The sequence below is a fragment of the Petromyzon marinus genome, chromosome 44 (assembly GCF_048934315.1).
Source record: "Petromyzon marinus isolate PM22_M1 ecotype Great Lakes invasive population chromosome 44, UKy_Petmar_22M1.pri1.0, whole genome shotgun sequence".
Taxonomy (NCBI): Eukaryota; Metazoa; Chordata; class Hyperoartia; order Petromyzontiformes; family Petromyzontidae; genus Petromyzon; species Petromyzon marinus.
Window position 1 is genome coordinate 9,204,772 of NC_133710.1, and position 22,699 is coordinate 9,227,470.

Below are 22,699 nucleotides of genomic sequence, written 5' to 3' on the forward strand. Positions count from 1 at the left end.
GCATGCTGCGTGGCTGTGAGGTAGCAAGTGGGTTCTCGGGCTAATGCTCTCATTTTGAGAGGGGCGTATTTGTCCTTTGAAAGTACGTGGCCCACATAGGAGTCTGTCTTGGTTGGCTTGACTACGTCTCTGTGATGAGTGGACGGAAGATATCACCGGCGTACGTTGTCGGCCAGTGGCACACGCATATCTGACAGGCACGGCGGTGACTAGCCGTGTAGACAAAATGTCACGGTGTCCAACGTTTAGCTAGCAAACGTATCACTGATGCATTTATCCTTTTTAAACTGAACAGCATGAGTGATCTTTGAACAGCACATAACAAAAGCATTCGATATAATCGCGCCTCTGAGATGCTGCCGTTCACCTGTGACTCTCAAATCGACACACTGCCACCATTGCGAATGTCAACAGCGAAACGTCAAAGTAACTTTAGAGGGACGATTCTTATACAATAAATTCCTCACACCACCGAGCGTTTGTCTTTGTAGTTTTATGATGGGGAGTGTTAGTCTAGCGGTTGGCAGACTTCACTATAAACGCTGCGACTCGAGTTCGATTCCCCCTCACAGCAGACATCGGCGACGAATATCTGAACTGGTCCTGGGCCTCCCCCCTAAGTCATCTCCACCTTAAATAAGTACCTGGTGCAGTGCTTAATATGAGCATTGAAGAGAAAACAATGGCAACCAGGCGTGGTGCTGGCCACCCACCCCCTCTCATAAGTGCTCACAAACAGTGTTTGCCCCAACAATCTATAAAAGGCTAAATGGGGAATATTTTCCTTTCTTCTTACACGTTTTATCAACCTAGTTCAAAGAGCTGTGCAACTAAAATGCTTTAGTAGGGGATGATACCTTCATGGACATCCCATACATCAAATGCACACCCACGTTTATCCAGAAAAACACACATGTTACCCCATTCGCCAGTGTGACGAGGTGCATCTCTGATGGCAGCCGTGACTACATCGTGGAAATTCCCACATTTTCCATGGTAGGAGCCAGTCTATCCAAACTGTGACCACTCGTGCCTTCACACAAAGTGGTTACTCATATACTAACCCCAGAGGAATGATGGGTGGAACGAGTCAACGCCCAACCGAGATTTCAACTCACAACTATCCAATTGTGAGTCGAGTGCTCTCACAACATTGCCACCTGGCCAGATAGAGTAAATGAAGAACAGATTGAGATCACCCAAAAAAAAGGTAATCACACTAATGGGAGAATTATTATTCATTCCGAAACTCGACTGTCCCACAAGCCAAGTTCACCTTATCCATCTGGCTCCTGTGTCTGCATAAAAACGCGCACACCTCTTGCATGAATCACTGATTTTTTTTTCATAACCATTATCATCAACAGCCATGGTCTATCTACTGATGGGTGAAAGCCTCCCCATGCCGTCACCATTCCTCACAGCCCTGCGACACGACAATATCGCTGCTCCATGTCCACAGCGGGCAAACTCTCCTCGAGCTATGCGTCTTGAAAAAACCCACTTTCTAATTTCAACAGTTAAGTTTATGTCTCGTACAACGTTTGTTCCCCGATTCCAAGTGTTCCTTCTTATCTGCCTTTGAGTGCAATTCAATGCACGTATCTCTCCGTGCATCTTCTGCATAGTTGCACGCTTTCTCATTCTAGTCATTGTCACTGTCCTTGATTCGGACGTGTGATCCGTACGTCGTAGTGGGTAATGTGCACCAATTGGAAACCTCGTCCTTCCTTCCTTCTTCAAGCACGTTCGGTTGATTTTCATTTTCAAATATATATTTTTTCGACAATCTGCTGCTGTTTCCCCCAATCTCTTTATTCGTTCTCATCCCGATCTACCGGTAATAATTACCATAAGTAAACATTCTGCCTGTTTTTTCCAGTTGTGTCCCTACAAACACAATTATTTAACGTTGTTAAGCCAATTTATTGCCGGGGAATGTTGTTTTACTCATATTTACTTTCAGGCCATTTTTATTATTCATGACAAATACTGTTGTCAGCAAATTTGAAATGACGAATACTTCCTCGATGTTTTATGCCTTTATTGATTCAATCCACTTGTCAGAAAATATCGCATAGAATTTCACTGTGAATATTCTGGATGTGAAACTATTGTGATAAGCATGCTTTGGACCATATTTCAGTCTAAAAACCCTACTGTCTTGCCGAATGAAGTTATTTTGACAAGAAAACACATCAAATGGGTTAACAATGACAATATCAATAACAGATTAGAGTGGCTCCATTAATTCTCATAGCACACACACATGCTGCTGTACTGCCCGGTTGTAATGTAATTGCAGCACCTGCTCACAGTAGGTGTCCATCGTGTAGCGGTTAGCGCGCTGTACTATGTACCCGGCGACCGGAGTTCAATTCCCGCTCACGGCCAACACCAGTGACGATAATTTTTGACCGGTTCTGGGCCTCCCCTAGGTCGACTCAGCCTCAAACGAGTACCTGGTGCGGTGTGTAAACATCGCCACTAGGGAGACAAAGGCAGCAGGGCGTGGTGCTGGCCACCCACCCCCCTCGTGTGCTGTGCCGACCTTCATAGGTGCTCGCTAACAGCACTTGCCCCAACAGTCTGACAAGGCTATACGGGGGATCTTTTGTCTGTTATTGTGCACACAGACTCAAGATTCCATCATGGATAAAGCCGTTCATTCCAACAACACCTCACCAATTCTCCAGGTCCCGCAGCTACTGTCCAGCAGACACGTGACCTCCAAGATCCGCCCTCAAAAGTATCCCAACATCGGGCCTTCGGTCTGCTCCCTGTTTGTCGTACGCGTTAAGGCCTTTCCCACGGCTGTACCTAAAGTCTCACTTGGTGTAATTGTTGTCGCTTACCATGTCTACAACACTGACCAGCTATGTTCTCTCTTCCAAGCATTTCTTATCCTGCCTTGCCATGAAATTGTCACAATACTCCGAGAATTCGTCTCAGAATGCCAACCACCCTGTGATCAAACGCCAACTTATTTCATACGGCTTCGTTCAGAGTCCAATTGTGCACACAAAGTCACGTGTGTAAACCTGCACGGACACACAAGGCATTCCGCTAAACGAGAGGCACTGACCAGATTTGAGCGAGGACAGCCTGCGGAAGGCCCGACTGCATGAAAATGTCCTTCACTTCCAGGCCAGACACAAGGCCGTCCATGTCCAGATCGGTTTTCAAGAAAATTTCGTCATATTTTATCTTGTCTGCCGGCGTCACGACCCAGGTGGTGTGCGTCTGCTGCAGCTGCAAGAGACAACATAGAAACAAGAGCCACGAGCAGCGAATCAACGAGAAAATTACCACCGCATCGGTAGCTAGAAGAACAACACCAACAAGCAGCAGCTAATGCCAAAAAAAGCAGCGTTTGTAACACAAGTGTAGTGAGTCCAACTGAGTCACAGACGTTATTCTTCTACACATTTATTCGTAACACGTTGACACAAAGGGGTAACTGCCCCTCAGGTACAGCCTAGGGTGGTGACCACCCAGCTAACTACACTATACGTAGGAGTTACAGCTACGAAGGGTCGGACCCTCACTCGGGTCACCGGCCACGTGTTGATGCCTCGTAGGACGTTGAGCTTCCAGCTTGTAGACGTGGAGCTTCCAGCTTGTAGAACGAAGCGACCCCGGTCCCTTTCAGGAACCCACCTTATATCCTCCCGGGTCGGGGCCGGCTCCGCCCTCGGCCCCGCCCACCTTCTCGAGCGTTCTAGCCCCCTCTCGAGAGCTCTCCCTGGACACGTGATTACCCCCTGCCCCCTCCCCCCACCTGGGGCCCTTTCTGTGGAAACTCCGGATCACGTGTCTATGGGGTCAACCAGAGTGCGATGGCCCGGGGCAACCCTGTCCCTGGGCTGACACTCACCCGATCCCCCTTGTGGGAACCCCCACAACACGCTATGCGCGGTGTCCGCGCTATCCCAGCGCAGTACCATCCCCGATGCCACTGCATGGTGCCAGCCCGGGAGGGCCGTGGCGTGCGACGTACTTACGTCGCGGACATCCCCGATGTCACTACACAAGCATAATGAACTGGCACATTAACTGTGTTGTACCATGTAACTTTGACAATTTTAAGTTTAAAAAAAACACTCGCTTGGAATTACAGTAAAACCTTGGATTGCGAGTAATTTGGTCTGCGAGTGTTTTGCAAGACGAGCAAAAATTTTAAATAAATATTAATTTGACAAACGAGCGAGGGTCTTGCAATACGAGTAGCAGTACGTATAGACGCGTTGTCTGCCGAGCGTCACGTGATCACAACTGATATACGAGTGCTTTGATATACGAGTGCTTTGGATTACAAACACGTTTCCGGAACGAATTATGCTCGCAATCCAAGGTTTAACTGTATTTTGTTGTCAATCTCAGCCACAAACGATGCAGATCTGGGCACTCGTATTGGTGAACTGTAAGTTTCTTAACGATTGGTTTCGGGGCTTTGTGGTTATCACAACCAATGGGATAAAGCGTTAGCCATGTCACGAGGGGCAGCTCTAGAATGTAACTCTGGAGGGTAGCCTACGTCTTGGGAAAGGTGGGAACACCCACCACACAACGCCACCACACACGACCTGCTGATCGGCTGTGGTACACCCACGTGTACTGCCAGGTGGACCAGAGGCGTCCTTCCCACATCTCCAATTATCACGGTTGGCTACGTAAAGTCAGAAAGAAGTTCAACATTCATAAATACGTACGTTCAAACTTGCACCATCCTTTTAACCGACCCGGCAGCAGATGAAATCGTGCCGGCGACCTCCGGACTGCAAGCCCAGCGCGCTAACCGCGACGTCACTGTGACAATATCCGGTGGCGAGATGTTAAATACCTCGCCTACTATAAAAATACACGCATGGTAGCGTGGATTTTTCTCCGGGTCCTCCGGTTTTTCCCTCCACGTTTATAAACCCACGTTTAGAGTATTTGGCTGCTATACATTTCCATGTGATAAGCCACTTCGTTGAGCTATCATTTGTGATAGCCAGGTCGCTTCTGAAAAAATGAGCTGTACAGCTAAGTGGGGCCTTACCTGGTAACGTAAAACAGTTTATAGTTTTAGTTTATCCGTCGCAGCCAGCAACCACAGGAGACGCCCACAAGGGCGAAGGGTACCGTCCGTGCTCACCAGGCGTGGCTGCAGCTTGGGGGAGAGGCTCCCGCCACTTGCCAGGCTGCTCACGCTGCCGTGCGACGGCGTGGAGCGCAGGCTGTCACGGGGGGGCGGCGGCGACGACGGCAGCACGGGCACGGCGCCGGGCAGCATCCCGGGGTGCTTGACGCCGCCTCCGCCGGCGGCGGCAGCAGAGGGGCGCTTAGCGGGCGGCACCAGCTTGGGCGGGATCACGGACGGCACAGGCTCCTTGTCCAAGGCTCGATACACCAGGTGCATGGCCTCAACGGACGCAGGCGGCACACGACGCACGGTCGCAACGAAATAGAAATGGTGGGACTGTCGTTTTTCAAGGACGCTTTTGTAAACGACAAAAACTGCTTTTCGTGCTTAGTTTGTTGTCCTTCCCCGCCCCCCCGCACCTCCAATTATCGCGGTTGGCTACGTACAGTCCAGTGCGAAAGAAGTTCAACATACATATGTACGTACGTACACTGCTCTCAATGTGAGCAAGTGCAATAAAACCACGGTCAGATGACCCAGAATGCACCAGAATTCTTTAGAGCCCGGAAGCTAAATCAGGACAGAGTCTGGACAGAGCTTGGATGGGTAGTGACCATCCGCAACAGTTTGCTGTAAAACCACAGGGATATGCGGTGGGCAGCAGAGGAACATGCGGCAAAAAGAATTGCACCGTATTTCTAAGCTCCCACATCGATGCGCCTCGTCACCGACCCGTACTAACCAGCATGGTCAAGTACGGTCAAATATATCCTACTACATGCATCGTGGGGGAGTCCTAATCCAGCTGTGGATTGACAAAGGGCTGTACATTACATAATGAATTCGTTTAAGGTGAGAGTTTGTAGTAATATATTTTTTAAGTGAAGCGGGTTAGAATGTTCAGAAAATGGTTTAACCTGAAACGATTTCGTCAAAATGTTTCTCGTCTTTTTGGATAAAACTCCCGTATACATTTGTGCCATCAAGACAAATTCTAATTATCGATACAATTTTTGGAGATGTGACTTTCACCAACTTAACAATATTTAACAATGACACGTATTATTCTTGGCTATTTCGGTAAAGTCACGTAGAAGGGAAACAATAAAATAATAAAAATATAAAACAATAAAATTATCACGACGTTTCGACTGCAACACAAGCAATCATCATCAGGTGTGAAAACCACAGCAAGAATTTTTTTTAAAAGTGGCGGTTATTTTTAACGTTAGCACCACGGAGAGCGATTTGACAGTTTGTTCAGATGGACGAGCCCAACTATGTTCAGAAAAGAGGAGGTGGGAGACGAAAATAATGGATGCGGTCTGAAAGCCACCATAAGCGTGAACAATCAATTAAGACCCGAAATGGTTTGTCAAATCCTTACAATGATTGCTAAGCCAGAATCCATCTTCTCGGTTGAAATTGTCTCTGTGTTTGTATATGTGGATAGCCTCATAAGAACCTCTGTCTAGACAGAGGTTCTTTGCAAAAAACCTCTGTCTAGAGTCTAGACAGAGGTTCTTTGCAAGCCTCTGTCTAGACAGAGGTTCTTTGCAAGCCATCTGGCTACCATGAGAGATTGAGGCTATCCACATATACAAACAGAGACAATTTCAACCGAGAAGATGGATTTTGGCTCAACAATCATTGGAAGGATTTGATAAACCATTTCGAGTCTTAATTGATTGTTCACGCTTATGGTGGCTTTCAGACAGCATCCATTATTTTCGTCTCTCCCTCCTCTTTTCCGAACATAGATGGACTCGTCCATCTGAACAAACTGTCAAATCGCTCTCCGTGGTGCTAACGTTAAAAATAACCACCACTTTTTTCAAATTTTCTTGCTGTGGTTTATACACCTGATGATGATTGTTTGTGTTGCAGTCAAAACGTCGTGAGAATTTTATTGTTTTATATTTTTACTAGCGGTAAATACCCGGCGTTGCCCGGGCGAAAAAGGCAGACACACACATGGACTTACACACAGACATGGACCTACACACATAGAAACACATGGCCTTACACACACACACACATATGGACTCACACACACAGACATCGACTTTAGACACACATGTAGTTACACAAATAGACTCAAACACACGTAGAATTACACACACATATCGGCTCACACATATATACATACATTGACTGAACAACAACAACAGCCATTCGCCACTAAGTGGCAGTGACATCACCACAACGCTTGTGGCAGGCTATGTGCACCTTGAGGTCACGTGAAGTGTCAAACGCTCACTGGCAGGAGGTCACAGGGCAGACCCAGATGGCACAGGTCGACTGACTGAGACGACTGGCTGATTTACCACCTGTGCCCCCTACTGTGGCAACTTGTCAGCTTTAACCACCCGGCACTCCGCTCGTTGTTGTGAGCGTCGCTCCTCCGCCCTCCGTTGTTGTTGGAGGGCGACTGCCTCCAACTGCCCAGTAGCGTCCTTCAGGAACCTCCTCCACAGAGGCCGATCTTGAAAGGGATGGTACCAGTTATCGGAAAGTCCAGTCAGCTCCACGTCCTCCTGTACCACATCACTCCATTTCTTCTCTAACTCGTGCCACGCCTGATTAGCCTCCTCGATCTGGCCGAACAAAAGCTGTTTAGGCATGTGGTGGCTGGGCATGCGGGCTACATGACTCAGGCAACGCAGCCTTGCCTGCCGGAGGAGCTCACCGATGGGACTTTGTGCACATCTTTCAAGGATTTGTGAGCTCCTCACACAATGCAGCCTGGTTAAACCCAGGATGGATCGTTAGCAGGCTAGCCTAAATGTTTCTAACCAGCGAAGAAAGGGGTTGCACGTTTCGCAAACGTGGAGAAGGGAAGGAATTACCGTGGCCGAGAAGACCTGGAGCTTAATGCAGAGCGAGAGACCAGGTAGCTTCCACACAGGGTAATGCAGCCAATGAAAAGATGACGCTCGATTTGGAGTGAGACCTCTGCTGTTAAACCGGAGACGGTCATGAGCACACTGGCCAGGTATGGGAATCTCTCCAATCTCTGCACAACGGGCGCATCACCAATTGTGAGTAGTGGGGGTGGATTGTCCGGTGGTACAAGGTACAAAATACGCAGGCAGGTGCTTAGTTTTGGTGGGGCTGATGGTAAGGCCCCACCTCTTAGTGGCAAGCTCCAGGTTCAGCAGCAGTGCCTCCAACTCCTCCTCTGAGTGAGCAGCAATCACCAGAGCATCGGCATACATAACGTGGTCGAGCAATAGGGTGGCATCCCTTGACCGCACCCGGGCATCGATCAGCCTCTCATTGTATCTGTAGCAGATGGTAATTCCTCCGAACTACAGTCATACCCCGGTATACGCCCGCTTTAGAATACGTCGAATTTGGTATATGTCGTGTTTTGACGAGAAAAAAATGTCTTGGGATACGTCTTGCTTGGGATACAATGCGCTTGCTAGAACTTGTATGGGTCGGGATGAGTCACCGCGTACCCGCGTATACCACGTTCATGACTGAAACAAAGCACCGCTCCTCAGTTTGCCTGTAGATCTCGTTCAGTGCACAACCCTTGCTATAACTCTGTGAATTTTCACATGTTTTTGGTCATTTTAACGTGAATTTTGAGCAAGGTAAAGTGATGTTAAATGTTGTTTTTATTTAAATTTATTTTAATTTATTTATGCATTTATTTTAATGTATGTATGCATTTTAGTAATAAGTAGTGTCTACATTATGTTATACAACCCCATTACTATATAATATGCCATACAAAATATCATTTCTTATACTCTGGAACAGATTATTTCCTTTCCCTTTATTTGTTAAGGGAAAAAATAGTTTGGTATTCGTCACTTTGGGTAAAAGCCCTACCTTCTGGAACGAATTAACGACGTACATGGTAAAAAGATATATGTAAAATAATGTGGCAGCCAGACATCCCTGTTGCACCCGAAGGTGTAAAGGGAATGGCTCTGACTCACAGCCACGTAGTTTGACGCGGGGCCGCGCACCATCATGAAAGTCTTTAAGGATCGTGAGCAGAGGGTCAGGGACTCCGAAAGCACGAAGAACCCAGAGGCCAGGCCTACTGATGGTATCATAGGCCTTGACCAGGTAAATAAAGCACACACATGGACTGACACACACACACACATATATCGACTTACACACACACACATATGGACTCACACACACATAGACATCCACTTGAGATACACACACATGGAGTTACACACGCATCGACGGACACACATACAGCGACTCACACACATAGACTGGCACACACATTGCCGTACACACGCATACACATATGGACTCTGATACGCAGCCATATACTTTGGATACAGACACATGGAGTTACACACACATGAAGTCACACACACGCAGACTTACACACATCGAGTGACAAGCACATATGTATGGACTTACACACACGTGGAGTAACACACACACAGCGACTGATGCACACGCATGGACCTACACGAACACACATATGGACTCGAACACACATATGGACTCAAACACACACATCGACTCACACACACACACAGATCGACGTGCACAGCAATCCCCGATGATGGCACAGCTATCAGCATCGCAGTGCTACATATCAGTACATTGCGGGACGTGAGCAATGGAAACAATAGAAATGCATAGAAGAAAAACATCTGAAATAGATGTAAATGAAATAGCAGCAGTAAGCACAGGAAAGTTGAGAAACAGGCTACAGTCTAGATTATAGACTGCCAGTACGCCGACTCAATGACATAAGCATTGCTACAGTGGACATTAAAAGCTGCCAATACGGGCAGCAGCTGAAAAAGCAGAATACAGTCGACATGAAAGGCTGTCAGTACAGTGAGCTCGACCGAACGCACATCACTTGGTAGGGTCCGCCCCCCCCCCACCCAATTGGCGTGAGTTGGTACGGTCGATGTCGCGCAATAAATAAATAAATCGAAATCTCGCTAAATCGCTAATTAAACTAATTTTAAGTTGAAGGCTGGGAAAACGGAATAGCCTATACCAAGCAGGGGGCTCGGGGGATGCCACCCGGCAATTTTTTTCGGACTTGAACCCCACCGTTTGAGAGCCAAATCCCCCGCAAGCGCGCGCACGCAGAGACTTTTATATATAAGATTATTTTATTGTTTCCCTTCTACGTGGTGACTTTACCGAAAGAACCAAGAATATGAATCCCTGCAGTCACGAAAGCTTTCAATCGGAAAATGACACATAGGCCTATGAAAGCACGACTCATTGCTCGTGCCAATTAAAAAAGTTCAACATCTCGCCCATCGCCATTAACACTGCCTTACAAGAGAAAACATTATTTATTTGATCTGGTCTGAAGAAAGGCCATCACCATAAACAATATCCTTCCGATATACATCTTTCCCATTATAAGCCAGTGGTAATTACGGAGGCGGTGAGTTCTTTTGGATTGTGTTTGTACGCCACTGTCAACACAGTACAGTAACTTTAATTTGCACTTTGTCCATGATGTCTAAAACATGGGAGATGTTGCAGCCAATGCACATCTATCGTCACCTTATCTCCTCTCTTCTACTTTACGCAGTGTGTCCAATGGCAGTTCTTTTGGCTGAAACCTCCATCCAATCTTGTCCTGTAGTCTTTATTTCACTGGATGGCCACCCACCATCCTTCAGTCATCTGCCTCTTGGTCTCTTACCCAGCATCATTCACAAGCTTCCTTCATATTAAGCATTCACCTCTGTGAATAAGGCCAATCCACAAATTTTTCCTTCTCAGGGTTGTTTTTTAATTCGAATTCTCTCCTCCTGAACCTGCTCTAGAACGTACCCATATATCTTTCTCTACATCCAAATATATTTTTTTCACGTTTCAATGCCATCATATCACACTCCCCAGCAGGATGGTTAAAACACTCACCACTGCAAACTCATCACGGTCCAGGTGGCCATCCTTGTCTATATCACTCAGGTCCCAAACCTGAATGACAAAACGAAACATTCAGACATAACATAAATACGTACACATGAGCACAATGGAATTTACAGCAACGAGCGCATGGAATATCATAAAACAAAAGTAAATTCCATCAGTTTTTAATCTACCAATATTACATGAAGGCATCCACACACACACCACGGCATTGTCTTTTAATACTTTTATAAGATATACAACACAACCGTGTATAGATGAATCTTAATAAAAATGTAGATATCTGCTAAAGACGTAAGAGACATCTACAAATCTCTCCCATAAGCCACAGGAGAACACTTTCAAAGGCTCACCCGTACAATGCCAAAAAAGAGTATTTTTCTCACTTGGATGTGATTATTTTCTGCTTTTGTTTTATTCATCCTCATACCAACATTGCATCGAAATACTTTATTTATTCACGCTCAAGCACAACTTCAGCGCAACAAACAATATCCCTGTCTAAAACAGCTGACAACCGCTATAATATTAAAATGTAAACGCCGTTATTTGCTCTACCCCAGATACTCTTTTATTTTCTTCTCCATTCTCAATCCTTCTATCCCACCACCACACACGTCCCTTTATTAGTTGTCATGCTACAATGTAGAGATGCGTAAATTATATATTTTCTTTCGCCCAAAAAAAGAAACAGTATGAATGTGAAAGAATGCAAAGGCATAAGCACCATTGACAACCAAACTTCAAAATACTGTCTGTGCAGAATTAACATGAGGAATACTGCTTTTACAATTGTAAATTATTTCCAGATGGCTGCGAACATTACAAATTTTAATTACCGACACCACATATACTTACAACTTTGGTAAGATTAAACATGCGACGGGGACTTTCATCTAAGCCAGCTCTCGTATTAAAACTGTTGATAAGTGCCTGATACTGTTTTCCAGAATGTGTAAATAATCTCTGGAATCAGGAGTCCTCATCAAATCAACACGCTAATGAACAAAGCTGACACATGCAAGAAAACAAAACAAAAATATGAATAAAACATTGAAGTATTGTAACCATATTTTTTGGAACCCTTTTTCCATCCGCTGCCGGAGGAAGGCCTCAGCCATGCCGTGTCAGCCAAGAGGGTTTTTCGTCTACGTTTCACCATGCTGGTCAGTACGAATTTGTGAAGTTCGGAGATTGGGCAAGAACCGGTTGAGTTATCACTCAACTACGAACGTAGCAAAACTTGAGTTTGATTCCTGGCTAACCAATGTGAGCAGGAGCCAGGAATTAAATTAATTTCACTACATTTATAGTGCAGTGTGCGATAACCACTGTGCCATGGCTTCACCCCATAATTAATATCCATCATTACACTCAAAAATTTGTTAAAGTGGCTTTCCACTTCAATAAATGTGGGATTGCACTCAACGACTTGTTTACCAGAAGAGCAAACACCACTTCTCTATGGTGGAGAACAATCAATCTAGCCACTGTTGACTTATAACAAAGCAGAACGCAACTGTGCAAAGAATGAAGAGTTGAGTCAACCACCACCTGAAACAACGATGTAAGGATTTGCATTCACGAGTCGCTTAATTTCCGCAGCATTTCAAAGCACCTCAACGTCACATCTCAGCCATTATATTGCCACGTGGCAGTATAACCAAGGGAATCCCCAGTGGCAACTGTCCCTACACGGCAAAAGGTGGGTGAATGCAGCGCTGGCCTCCAACGTGAGTTATCAGCAGGAGGCGATGCTGCTGTATGATTTTTTCCCCTTTTTCTCACGACCTTCCAAGTTCGTAAGCTGAGCACAGTGAACAGTGCAGAATCTGGGTGAGAATTCCACTTAAAAGTGAAACACCATCTTATTGATGCTTCTCAGATCCATCAAGAACGAAGCAAAACGACAAATGGATCTATTCTCAACATCACATTGCATTCAAAACCAGCAAGATTTTTTCATATATAAATTAAGCATGTGGCTGAAATGCTCAATATTTGCCTCTATCAATACGTCTCAGACTCACACCAATACCTCAATTATGATGCAGCAATATGAATAAAGGATGAAGAACATGGTTTTATGTTACCAAGGGCGGGCATGCTCTGATTATTAATGTCGACGAAACATTTTGGAAGCTGCCGATCTAATGGGCAACTGAGAACATTCATTTTGAAACCTTTCGTCTTTACCCAACCGACCCATAAATGACGACGACCGATTTGGAGCCCTTTTGTGAATCCACTGCTCGATGAAGATCATTCCCCCCCCCCCCACATCACCATGCCGTACTGATCGTGGGGGCTGTTTGACCACGCGTATTAGCCATTCCGGTCAGTGCGGATTGGCCAAGGAAATCCCAAGGGCAAGTTCAATTACCGCTCACAATTGACGTTAGCCATTGCCAGGCACCGAACTCAGGCCGCTCAGATTAAAAATGCATTGCGGCCCGCTTCCCCACAACTTCCCCTCTCACACCCCCTTTCTCTCTACTCCCTTACTTTAATGTTTTCTTCCCTCTGCCACAAAAAATTTCACACACCCCACTCGCAGTCCCCACTCGGTGGGGAAGTAGCGGGGCTCAATCTCCCCCCCCCCCCTCCTCTAAACTCCTCAGGACCACAGTGTTCGAGACTTCTTTCCGCCAAGTGTTTGTACTCTCCCCTCCTCCCCCCTCCTCCCCCCGCCTCCCCACCCCCCCCCCCAACGCGTCCTTACATCGCAGTTGTGCTGTGAACCGGGCTCCTACTGAAATATATATTTTTTTATTGTAAATATGCGTTGGCACTAACCACTGTGCCCTCGCTCCATTTCCAACTTGCAAATAACGATTGTAAAATATTCACGGTTGGTCTACGACAATTCAACCCCCCTCGAGTCTACAAGTTGTCGCAGTTCCGCATCGTGATTTGACTCAAGTCATTTCCCTCTCTGGCCTTGCCGTGCATTGTCCCATGCGTAGTGTTGTGAATATTACGACACACGGGAAGTGGCGAGGACTGCTTCTTCCACGCATAAATTTGATGCATATCATAGGCGTGACAATTCATTTTAATTGACAAAATTATAAATATCTCCGTTTCTAATTAGAAGTGACTACACTTAGATATGGTGATGGCTTACGGAGGCCTTCAAGCCACACCTGGGGTCAATTACAAGTGGAATGGTGTAACTCATAATGAAATGCTATCATAATGTAATTGGAACATGACCGAACAATGTGTTGATGATAGTATGCATGTTGAACTTCCTTCGCACCGTACATAGCCAAATGTGCTAACCCGAGGTGCAGGGGAAGGACAAAAAAAATATTGACCTCAGGTCTGCCTTCATCTAGCAGTGGATTGATCATATCTGATGATAACAATGACATGTAATATAATTTGGTTGAGCATGCCTTCAATTTCAACATCATTATCTCAAACCCAACTTGGCTACCCGTCATAGTTTGAGGGGTTTTTATTTTATATGCCCATCATAGTTTAAACTAACCCCGCATCGACCGTCACGGGGGAGAGACCTTTAACTCTGCCCATGAACAACAACAACAACAGCAGCAGCAGAGGAGGAGGAGAAAGTGATGGCAGCACTGCAACTTGCCTTGCCCAGCACCTCCATGGGAAGATTCGAGTTGATGAGCACGGGCTTGACTTTCTCACCAGACAGCAGGCCGTTTGCCGGCCCCAGGCTATCAAAGATGCCATCGAACTTGGTCTTCTCATCAGGCTGTGGGCGGAGCATGCACGCACACACGCACACACGCACACAGATCCCAACGGTTCGCAGGGACTGGAATGCTAATGCACGAGCGAGCGGAAAGCAGCGGGGCCATACGTAGGACTGTGCATGCGTTGGTCGACGGTGGGGGCGCAGCCATTGTTTTTTTTTTTACCGGGGGGGTAAGGCCCGCTAAGCTATGTGGCGATCACAAATGATAGCTCAACGGAGTGGCTTATCATCATCATCATCATCATGCGGAAATGTATATCAGCCAAATAATGCGAATGCATGTTGATTCTAAATGTGGAGGGGAAAAGCCGGAGGACCCAGAGAAAAAATCCAAACCATGAGGAGAGAGACATGCAAACTCCAAATATACAATAGGCGTCAGGATTGGGATCGAACCCACGACCTCCTGTATACCAGGCGAGGTAGTTAACATCTCATAGCCACCGTGATGATGATGATGATGAGAGAGACATGCAAACTCCAAATATACAACAGGCGTCAGGGTCGGTATCGAACCCATGACCTACTGTATACTAGGCGAGGTAGTTAACATCTCCGAGCCACCGTGGCGCCCAAACCAACCATCAGTTGACTGTGTATGTATGTTCAACTTCTTTTGCACCGTACGTAGCCAACCGTGCTAATCGGAGGTGCAGGAGAAGGACAACTAAATACAAAAATCAGTGTTAAAGAAATGAGTTTTCAATCTTGATTTAAAAGTGCATAGCTCCAGCGGCTTCCTAATATCGGCAGGAAAAGTGTTCCAGACGGCCGCAGAGGCGCATCCAAAAGCACGCGATGCAGTAACCGTCTTTGTTCGATGGCTTAAGCAAAAGCCGTTGCTGTGATGACCAGAGCCCGCGTGATGGTTTATGCTCCTTGATGAGATGAGCAAGGTATTGTGGTTCATTTGTGGCAAGCACTGTGTGTAATAAGTGCGACCTTATGGTAATGTGCTCGTTCAGCAACGGGAAGCTAACGCGGCACGGCGATCACTGGACGGTCAGCTGTGCACGAGTATAGCGAAAGATGCGGTTGCAGCCCTGCATATTGCTCGCTCGTTCCACTGCTGGATGAAGGGCCCTCCCTCGAGCGGGAGCTCTAGAGAAACCCTCGGACACATCTTGAGAGAGGTGGTATTACTCACGCTTTCACCCACCGCACGCGACCTGCCCTATCGACTTAATCAGAATCATCATATTCATACTGTAGGGACCCTACGAGCTATTAACCTCTTTTGTCAAGATGTCCCGTCGGGGCGGGTAAGAACGTAACAGCAACAAAAAGTAAAAAATCATGACAGCAGTGCAAGTGCAAGAAAGGTAAACAAATCATCCAAACACAAACAAAAACAGTAAAACCGTGGATTGCGAGTAGCTTGGTCTGCGACGAGCAAAAATTTTAAGTAAATATTAATGTGATAAACGAGCGAGGGTCTTGCAATACGAGTAGTACGTATACGCTTTGTCTGCCGAGCGTCACATGATCACAACTGATATACGAGTGCTTTGATATACGAGTGCTTTGGATTTCAAACACGTTTCCAGAACGAATTATGCTCGCAATCCAAGGTTTTACTGTAAAACTAAAGCTTAACTGTGGGGTACCGAATAAAACTGCTGGGGTGGACAGAGCGCGGGGGCGGATTTAGTAAACTTGCACTGTCGTTTCAACTGCCGTGCCGGGAGATCGAAAAGGTGACCTCTGGGTTTCAATTCCTTTCAAAAAACGCGGCAGTAAATAACTGCGCCCAATGCTGCACAACAGCTCCTGTGCACGGGGCATAGCTATTCATTTGCAATGGCTTGGCAGGCACAACTATGAACCGCTGTCCTTTGCAGCTCCTGTTAATTAAAATAGAAAAGCTGGTGGATTATTCCAAATGTATTTGCTCTGTGTTTTGTCAACACTTGTGAAACTTAAGAGAGTGCTCTGATTAAGACAAAAAGTGAAATACTAATAAAACATAATTAAGAAGCAATGATGGCAGAGTAATGAAAACAAAACAACTGAAAGTGTTCAGATTTTTGCTTTACAACAACAATAACAAGGACAACGTGGGAGTCGGTAAAAAAAATATAAGTGGCAACTATTTGTAATGGTAAAACATGGACGAATTTAAAAATTTCATACAAGTGCTATGCAAATTGGTATTTCACAAAACAAAGGAGAAACGGAACTATGACCAAGATTAATAAAGCAAACACAAGAATAAAGATTCTAATGTAAATATTGACCTCCGCCAGCCTTGAATGCACAGCAACGCGGCCTGAACTGTTGACAATACCGGTCCTAAATTGAAATTCTGACTGCCGACAACCGAACTGGGGAAAACACACATGACCGTTGTCTCGACTCTACGCAAGGACTAGATAAGAGCAAAGAAACTCTGCTGAATGGAGCCACATTCTGTGGGCCCTTATCAGACGCCACAGTGCGATGAACCGCAGCACCGCGAATCCACAATGAAGCAAGCGTCTCTCTTGGCTGTATTTTATGTGACCACGTAATAACCCATTCAGATAATAAGCTTCCTTGGCAACAAAAACATTTTTTTAAAGCGGTTGTGCGGCTCCAAGTCCGATTCCAATTCCTGCCACGGCAATGGTTTAATTACCATCGAGTTCACTCGGAGAATAACAGCAGCCACGCGTAACAAGGAAATCGCCATTTACAGCACAAATTGCCGTGGAATGTACCTCTCTACACACACAGACACAAAAAAAACTTTCACGCATTTTAAAGTGACACTCGACTTGACATTCTAATCTATACAACCCCTTGGAGATGCTGCCTCGATTCTGGCTTTAGCTCGGGTTCAGTCCCAGATAACCTGTTCCAGTGAGAAATCCCCCTTAGGCGCAAGGCAAGCTACACGGATCCTCGCATCAGCTCGGCCTCGCTTTCTGCATATTAATAGCGGGATCGACACTCATTCGTGTGTGTAAAATGTCTAAAAAGCTGCTGTCTGTGCAACATCTTCCAATGCCAGGTGGCAATAGCACTCCAGTTACACTTGTACGTACGTATGTACGTTGAACTTATTTGGCACGGTACGTAGCCAACCGTGCTCATCACAATACCTTGCTGATCTCGTCAAGGAGCTTAATCCATCAAGCAAACTCCGGTCATTCTCGCAGCAGCTTTTAGCTAACCATCAAACAAAGACGGTCACTGCATCGCACGGTTCAAGATGCGCTTCTGCGGCCATCTGGAACGCTCTTCCTTCCGATATTAGGAAGCCATTGGAGCTATGCACTTTTAAATCTAGATTGAAAACGAATTTCTTTAGAACTGCTTTTTATGTTTAGTTTGTTGTTCTTCCCCCGCACCTCCGATTAGCGCGGTTGCATACGTATCGTGCAAAAGAAGTGCAACATACATATATTTTGTTTGCGTTCTCATTTACACTTACTTAATTGCTGTACCTTAGTTTATTTGTTTTGCCTTCATCATTTATGGTCTCTTGATATCTAAAACACTCCCTGCAGACAAAGTGTCAACACACAGGCAGAGGTAATCTCCCTTCACAGTCATTCCACAGCTCACCTTAACAACCCAAAAGGCCTCTGGGTTCTGTGCAGACGAACCAAGCTGGGGACTACCTGTATCTTGCTGTGAATACAGAGAGGACAGGGTCACATATAGTCACAGACACCGGCTTACGTTGGTCCAGATAGGGCTTATGCTGTTGAGATACGGTCAAGTGTTGTTGTACATGCACGGCCCTCTTTTGTCAATCCGCTGCTGGATGAGGGCCCTCCCGACGGTGTGCAGGTTGTGAGATTGTTTGACCATGCTTCGCCACGCTGGTCAATGCGTCCTGGTGAAGGAAGGGAGCTGAAACGTCGAGTGCGGCATGGCACAACAACAGATTTTGCTGCACTGCCTTCAATTTGCCCATAATGTTAACCCCGCAGCAGCCTGTAACACACCTGAGCGTTGCATGGTGATAAACCCATCCAAGCACTGTCCACAGGCTCAATCCACCTACTTGACTTCTGAGATGTGATTAGATTGGGCACACTTCTGCCGATATAATTATAGGCGGTCAAGTGTTACAGTACGTTAAATTAATAAAAACGCATTACACTCTGTTTCCTTAACACTTACTGTCTGTGAACTAATCTAGAATGACTATGGTGCCTGAAACAAGTAACTGTTCAGCACACTGGAGTGTTGGAGAGTGAATCCCCAACATTTACAATTCGAGTACGTTTGGCATATTTTGTTTACGTGACAAACCTTACCAATTGGCTGTGTCGGGTGGTGGCGGGTTTTTGAACACATTTATATTTAAGTGATCTAACCCAAAGGAACCTCTATTATGGATAATATTGTTCACGAAAGTCTACTCCGTGTTAAAGTAACTGTTGTCTAGGAATAATAATGCCTCTTTTCCCACTGCACAACCGAGCCGTGCCAAAGCCATACCGAGGCAGGCCCAGCACAGGAGGTGCCAGGGTTGTTTTTTTTATCCATTGCAAAACTCAAGCTGTACCTGCTGTGCGACGTAGGCATCAAATGTCCGAGTGGACCGACTGATGCAACATGAGATGAAAAATTACGCACCGGTTGATAAGAAAATGATCAACTTTCCCATTTGCTCTGCTTGGCCCTCGACGAGCCAGATTCAGATGTCTCGTGACGCCAGTACTTTACTATTTAGTTGTGGCTCTGCTCACCAGATAAGTAGCGGATAACCAACTGTACCATGAGGGCCCTATGCTGCGGTGGTTGGGAGGAATGAGAGGAAAAAGGGTACGAGCATTTGACAATTCAGATATATTATTATATACCTCTCAAGAACTGTTCATTGAACCAAACAAATGCATCACACTGAATTTCCTTAGCGCCTACTGAACAGAGCAACAAAGACTCTTGACTGCGACATCATCTGGGCCACCTTTGGTGCCCGACACGAGCGCCGCTTTTCCCAGCGTGCTAGCGCCCGACGATTTCTGCCAAGCGTTCATCGTACGGAAGCGTGCGGCCCCTGCCATCGAACTCACGAATGCGGGCGGAGGGATGACGTGGCTCAAGGCGCTCAGCGCAATCTCGTGCCCGTTCTGAGCGCACGCCACCAGCCTCAAGGCCACATAGAATCCCTGGAGGAGACGGTGGCGGGGGCACAGACCACACGGACGGGTGAGACGGAGCGAAAACAACACTCAAGCACAACAAGGTGACGTGTGCACGTCACGCCGCCAGCTCCCGTCGTCACCGAAAAACAAAGATCCCCCTGTGTAGCCTTAACAAGCTGTTGGGACAAGTGCTGTTAGCGAGTGGCACCCATTGAAGGCCGGCACGGCACACGTGGAGGCGGGTGGCCGACACCACGCCCGGCCGCCTTTGTCTCCCTAGTGACGATGTTTTACACATCGCACCAGGTACTCGTTTGAGGTTGAGTTGACCTTGGAGAGGCCCAGGACCGGTTCATATAATCGTCACTTGCTGTACATACACTTCCTACGCAACCCCAAACACTTTGTCTCCCTAGTGACGATGTTTTACACATCGCACCAGGTACTCATTTGAGGTTGAGTTGACCTAGGAGAGGCCCAAGACCGGTTCATATAATCGTCACTTGCTGTACATACACTTCCTACGCAACCCCAAACACTTTCCTTTCTCATCTGACGCAAAAGAAGAAACGTTCAATGCTGCACCGCAATATTTTACGAGAATACTTTGCAATGCACTTGCCGAGCTAACGGTAAATTTTGATTTAAAGCTTTCGTGACTGCAGTAATTCATATTCTTAGTTCTTTCGGTAAAGTCACATATTGTTTTATATATATTTTATTATTTTATTGTTTCCCTTCAACGTGACTTTACCGAAAGAACTAAGAATATGAGCTAACGGTAAGTTTGTGAACCATTGAACACGTTTAATTTTGTATTTCATTTCAGCATTCTATATACGAACACAAACACACAAATGAATCACTGCAATGAAGGCCGGGCGTATCTCCTGAACCACATACTTCGTTCTATATTTCTCTATGAAGTAAATGGTCAGAATTGGAATTAAAATACATTTTAGTATTTCACAGGTTTAAGCTACTCAAAAGCTTTGAGCTATTTTCAAAATTTTGTTGAAAGGAATTTGTGAAACCACAGAACATTAAGTATCTCGCTTGTCCTTTATAGCCGAGTCGAAATTACTCAACACGGCGTTTGTTCAAGTTAAAATAAAAACCTTTAAAATAACGTTACCGAATGGCAATATTTAAATAGAGTTCTTCTATATTTAAAAGTGAAAATAATTTAGTCAGGGTTGAAGCTTATCTACACCGTTTTAAAAATAAAATGTTAATGCTTTTTTTAATGAGCCAGTTTTCCCAACCTATACTTCTGTGAACAAGTTAACTGTTTTGCAAAAACATACTCAAATATAAAATTATTGTCACAAAACTTTAAATGATGCCAATTCCACGTAAAGACCCCTTCACGCAATTGTTTTAATATTCAATCAGATTACTTTGCAAAACACAGGTGAAGAAAACAAATAAAATCAGAGACAATCACGAGATAATCATGTACGTGTAGTTATCCTAAGGTCACTAATGCAATGCTCAAAGCATTTTAACGTTAATGAGCAAATATCGATGTAAATAGTATAAAATGGTACCATTGTGTAGATTTATACGGTCGTGCTGCATGGCTCTCCGGATGTGTTTTTGGGTTATACCTCGCATTGTCCGGTGTGATGTCGTTTTGTTCCTACATGCTGAGAGCATCAGTTCCTGAAGAAGCTCCCAGCACGTGGAGCGAAACGTCGGACATCATGCCAAACAACGCACGGTGTGACCCGAAAACACAAATCGGAGGGTGATAAAAATCAACGGTGGTGTTGAGTTTGGAGACAACCAGATATTTATTTTTTAATTAACAATCGCACAATGACATTCAAATGCACGCAAAAATTAAGTGTCAGAAAGCGGTTTGAGAGAATCGCACAACTGCTGCTGACATTTCTTATATTATTTTATATTTATAATATAAAGCACCTTTAAATTCAAGGTGCTTCACATAGTTTAAATTAAATCTTCTAAAACAAGAAAACATAAACGGGCAATGGAGAAGCGGAAAGTTTTAAGAGGGGAATGGAAGGAGGTTAAGAAGGTTAATTAACAGAGGCGGCGTTGAATCTATGGGGAGTGTTGAGCCTATGGTGCAGTGTAGCGTATATTGGCAGTGTGGAGTCTATGTATAATGTGGAGTCTATGGGCAGTGTGGAGTCTATGGGCAGTGTAGAGACTATGGGCAGTGTTGAGTCTATGGGCAGTGCTGCCTGATGTACAGGCAAAGTTTATTCCAGTGGAGGGGAGCAAGGAGGGAAACGAACCAAAAACAGGATTGGGCACAGGGAGAAGAATGGCCAGAGAGAGAGAGAGGATTGGGAAAGAAGAGGGCAAGAAAGAAGCATAGAAGGAGATCAGAGAGGCGACATGAGGTGGGGCGCAAGACCAATTCACGCAAGTTGTCCGTCAATATGCTCGGGCAGACAATGGTGGACAAATTGCTTGAGGTGAACCCTCATCGAATACTAGAGAACACGTTTGCTTAAACTGTCGCCACCTAAAACATGACAATATAGGGCTTAATACACAGCAATGTGGGACGATGCTGGGGTGCAGCAGACATTCGCCTCAAATTTTTAATCCACAGAATACCTCAACGTCTTTGAACTATCCGGATCTGAGCGAATAGTAAAGAAACGACACATTTGAAGCAGCACAGTGCTTTGACTTTTTTTTCTCGAAATACATTTTTTCAATTTAGCAATTCAATTGAACCACTTGTCGTACGCTACATGCGGGCGTGGTCACATGACACATCTAAAGGGTTTACACATATTACAGAACACTGACGGTCACACCTGTGCACTCGGTGTGGGGGGCGGTTAAGTGGTCTGGACAGATAAGTGAAGGTCA

At 45.6% G+C, this 22,699-nt stretch overlaps 1 protein-coding gene across 6 annotated transcripts in view; it reads right to left on the reverse strand.

Moving 5' to 3' along the window:
- Positions 1–22,699, reverse strand: part of EPS15L1 (epidermal growth factor receptor pathway substrate 15 like 1) — a 114,222-nt gene that overhangs the window by 81,124 nt on the left and 10,399 nt on the right. For all 6 annotated transcript variants that reach the window (XM_032970730.2, XM_032970732.2, XM_032970731.2 and 3 more), the window contains exons 5-10: positions 19,772–19,867; positions 18,309–18,374; positions 14,631–14,756; positions 11,015–11,074; positions 5,141–5,407; positions 3,086–3,252 (exon numbers count right to left, since the gene is read on the reverse strand). In XM_032970730.2, the coding sequence (XP_032826621.1) occupies positions 3,086–3,252; positions 5,141–5,407; positions 11,015–11,074; positions 14,631–14,756; positions 18,309–18,374; positions 19,772–19,867 (782 nt within the window). The remainder of the gene's footprint in view (positions 1–3,085; positions 3,253–5,140; positions 5,408–11,014; positions 11,075–14,630; positions 14,757–18,308; positions 18,375–19,771; positions 19,868–22,699) is intronic.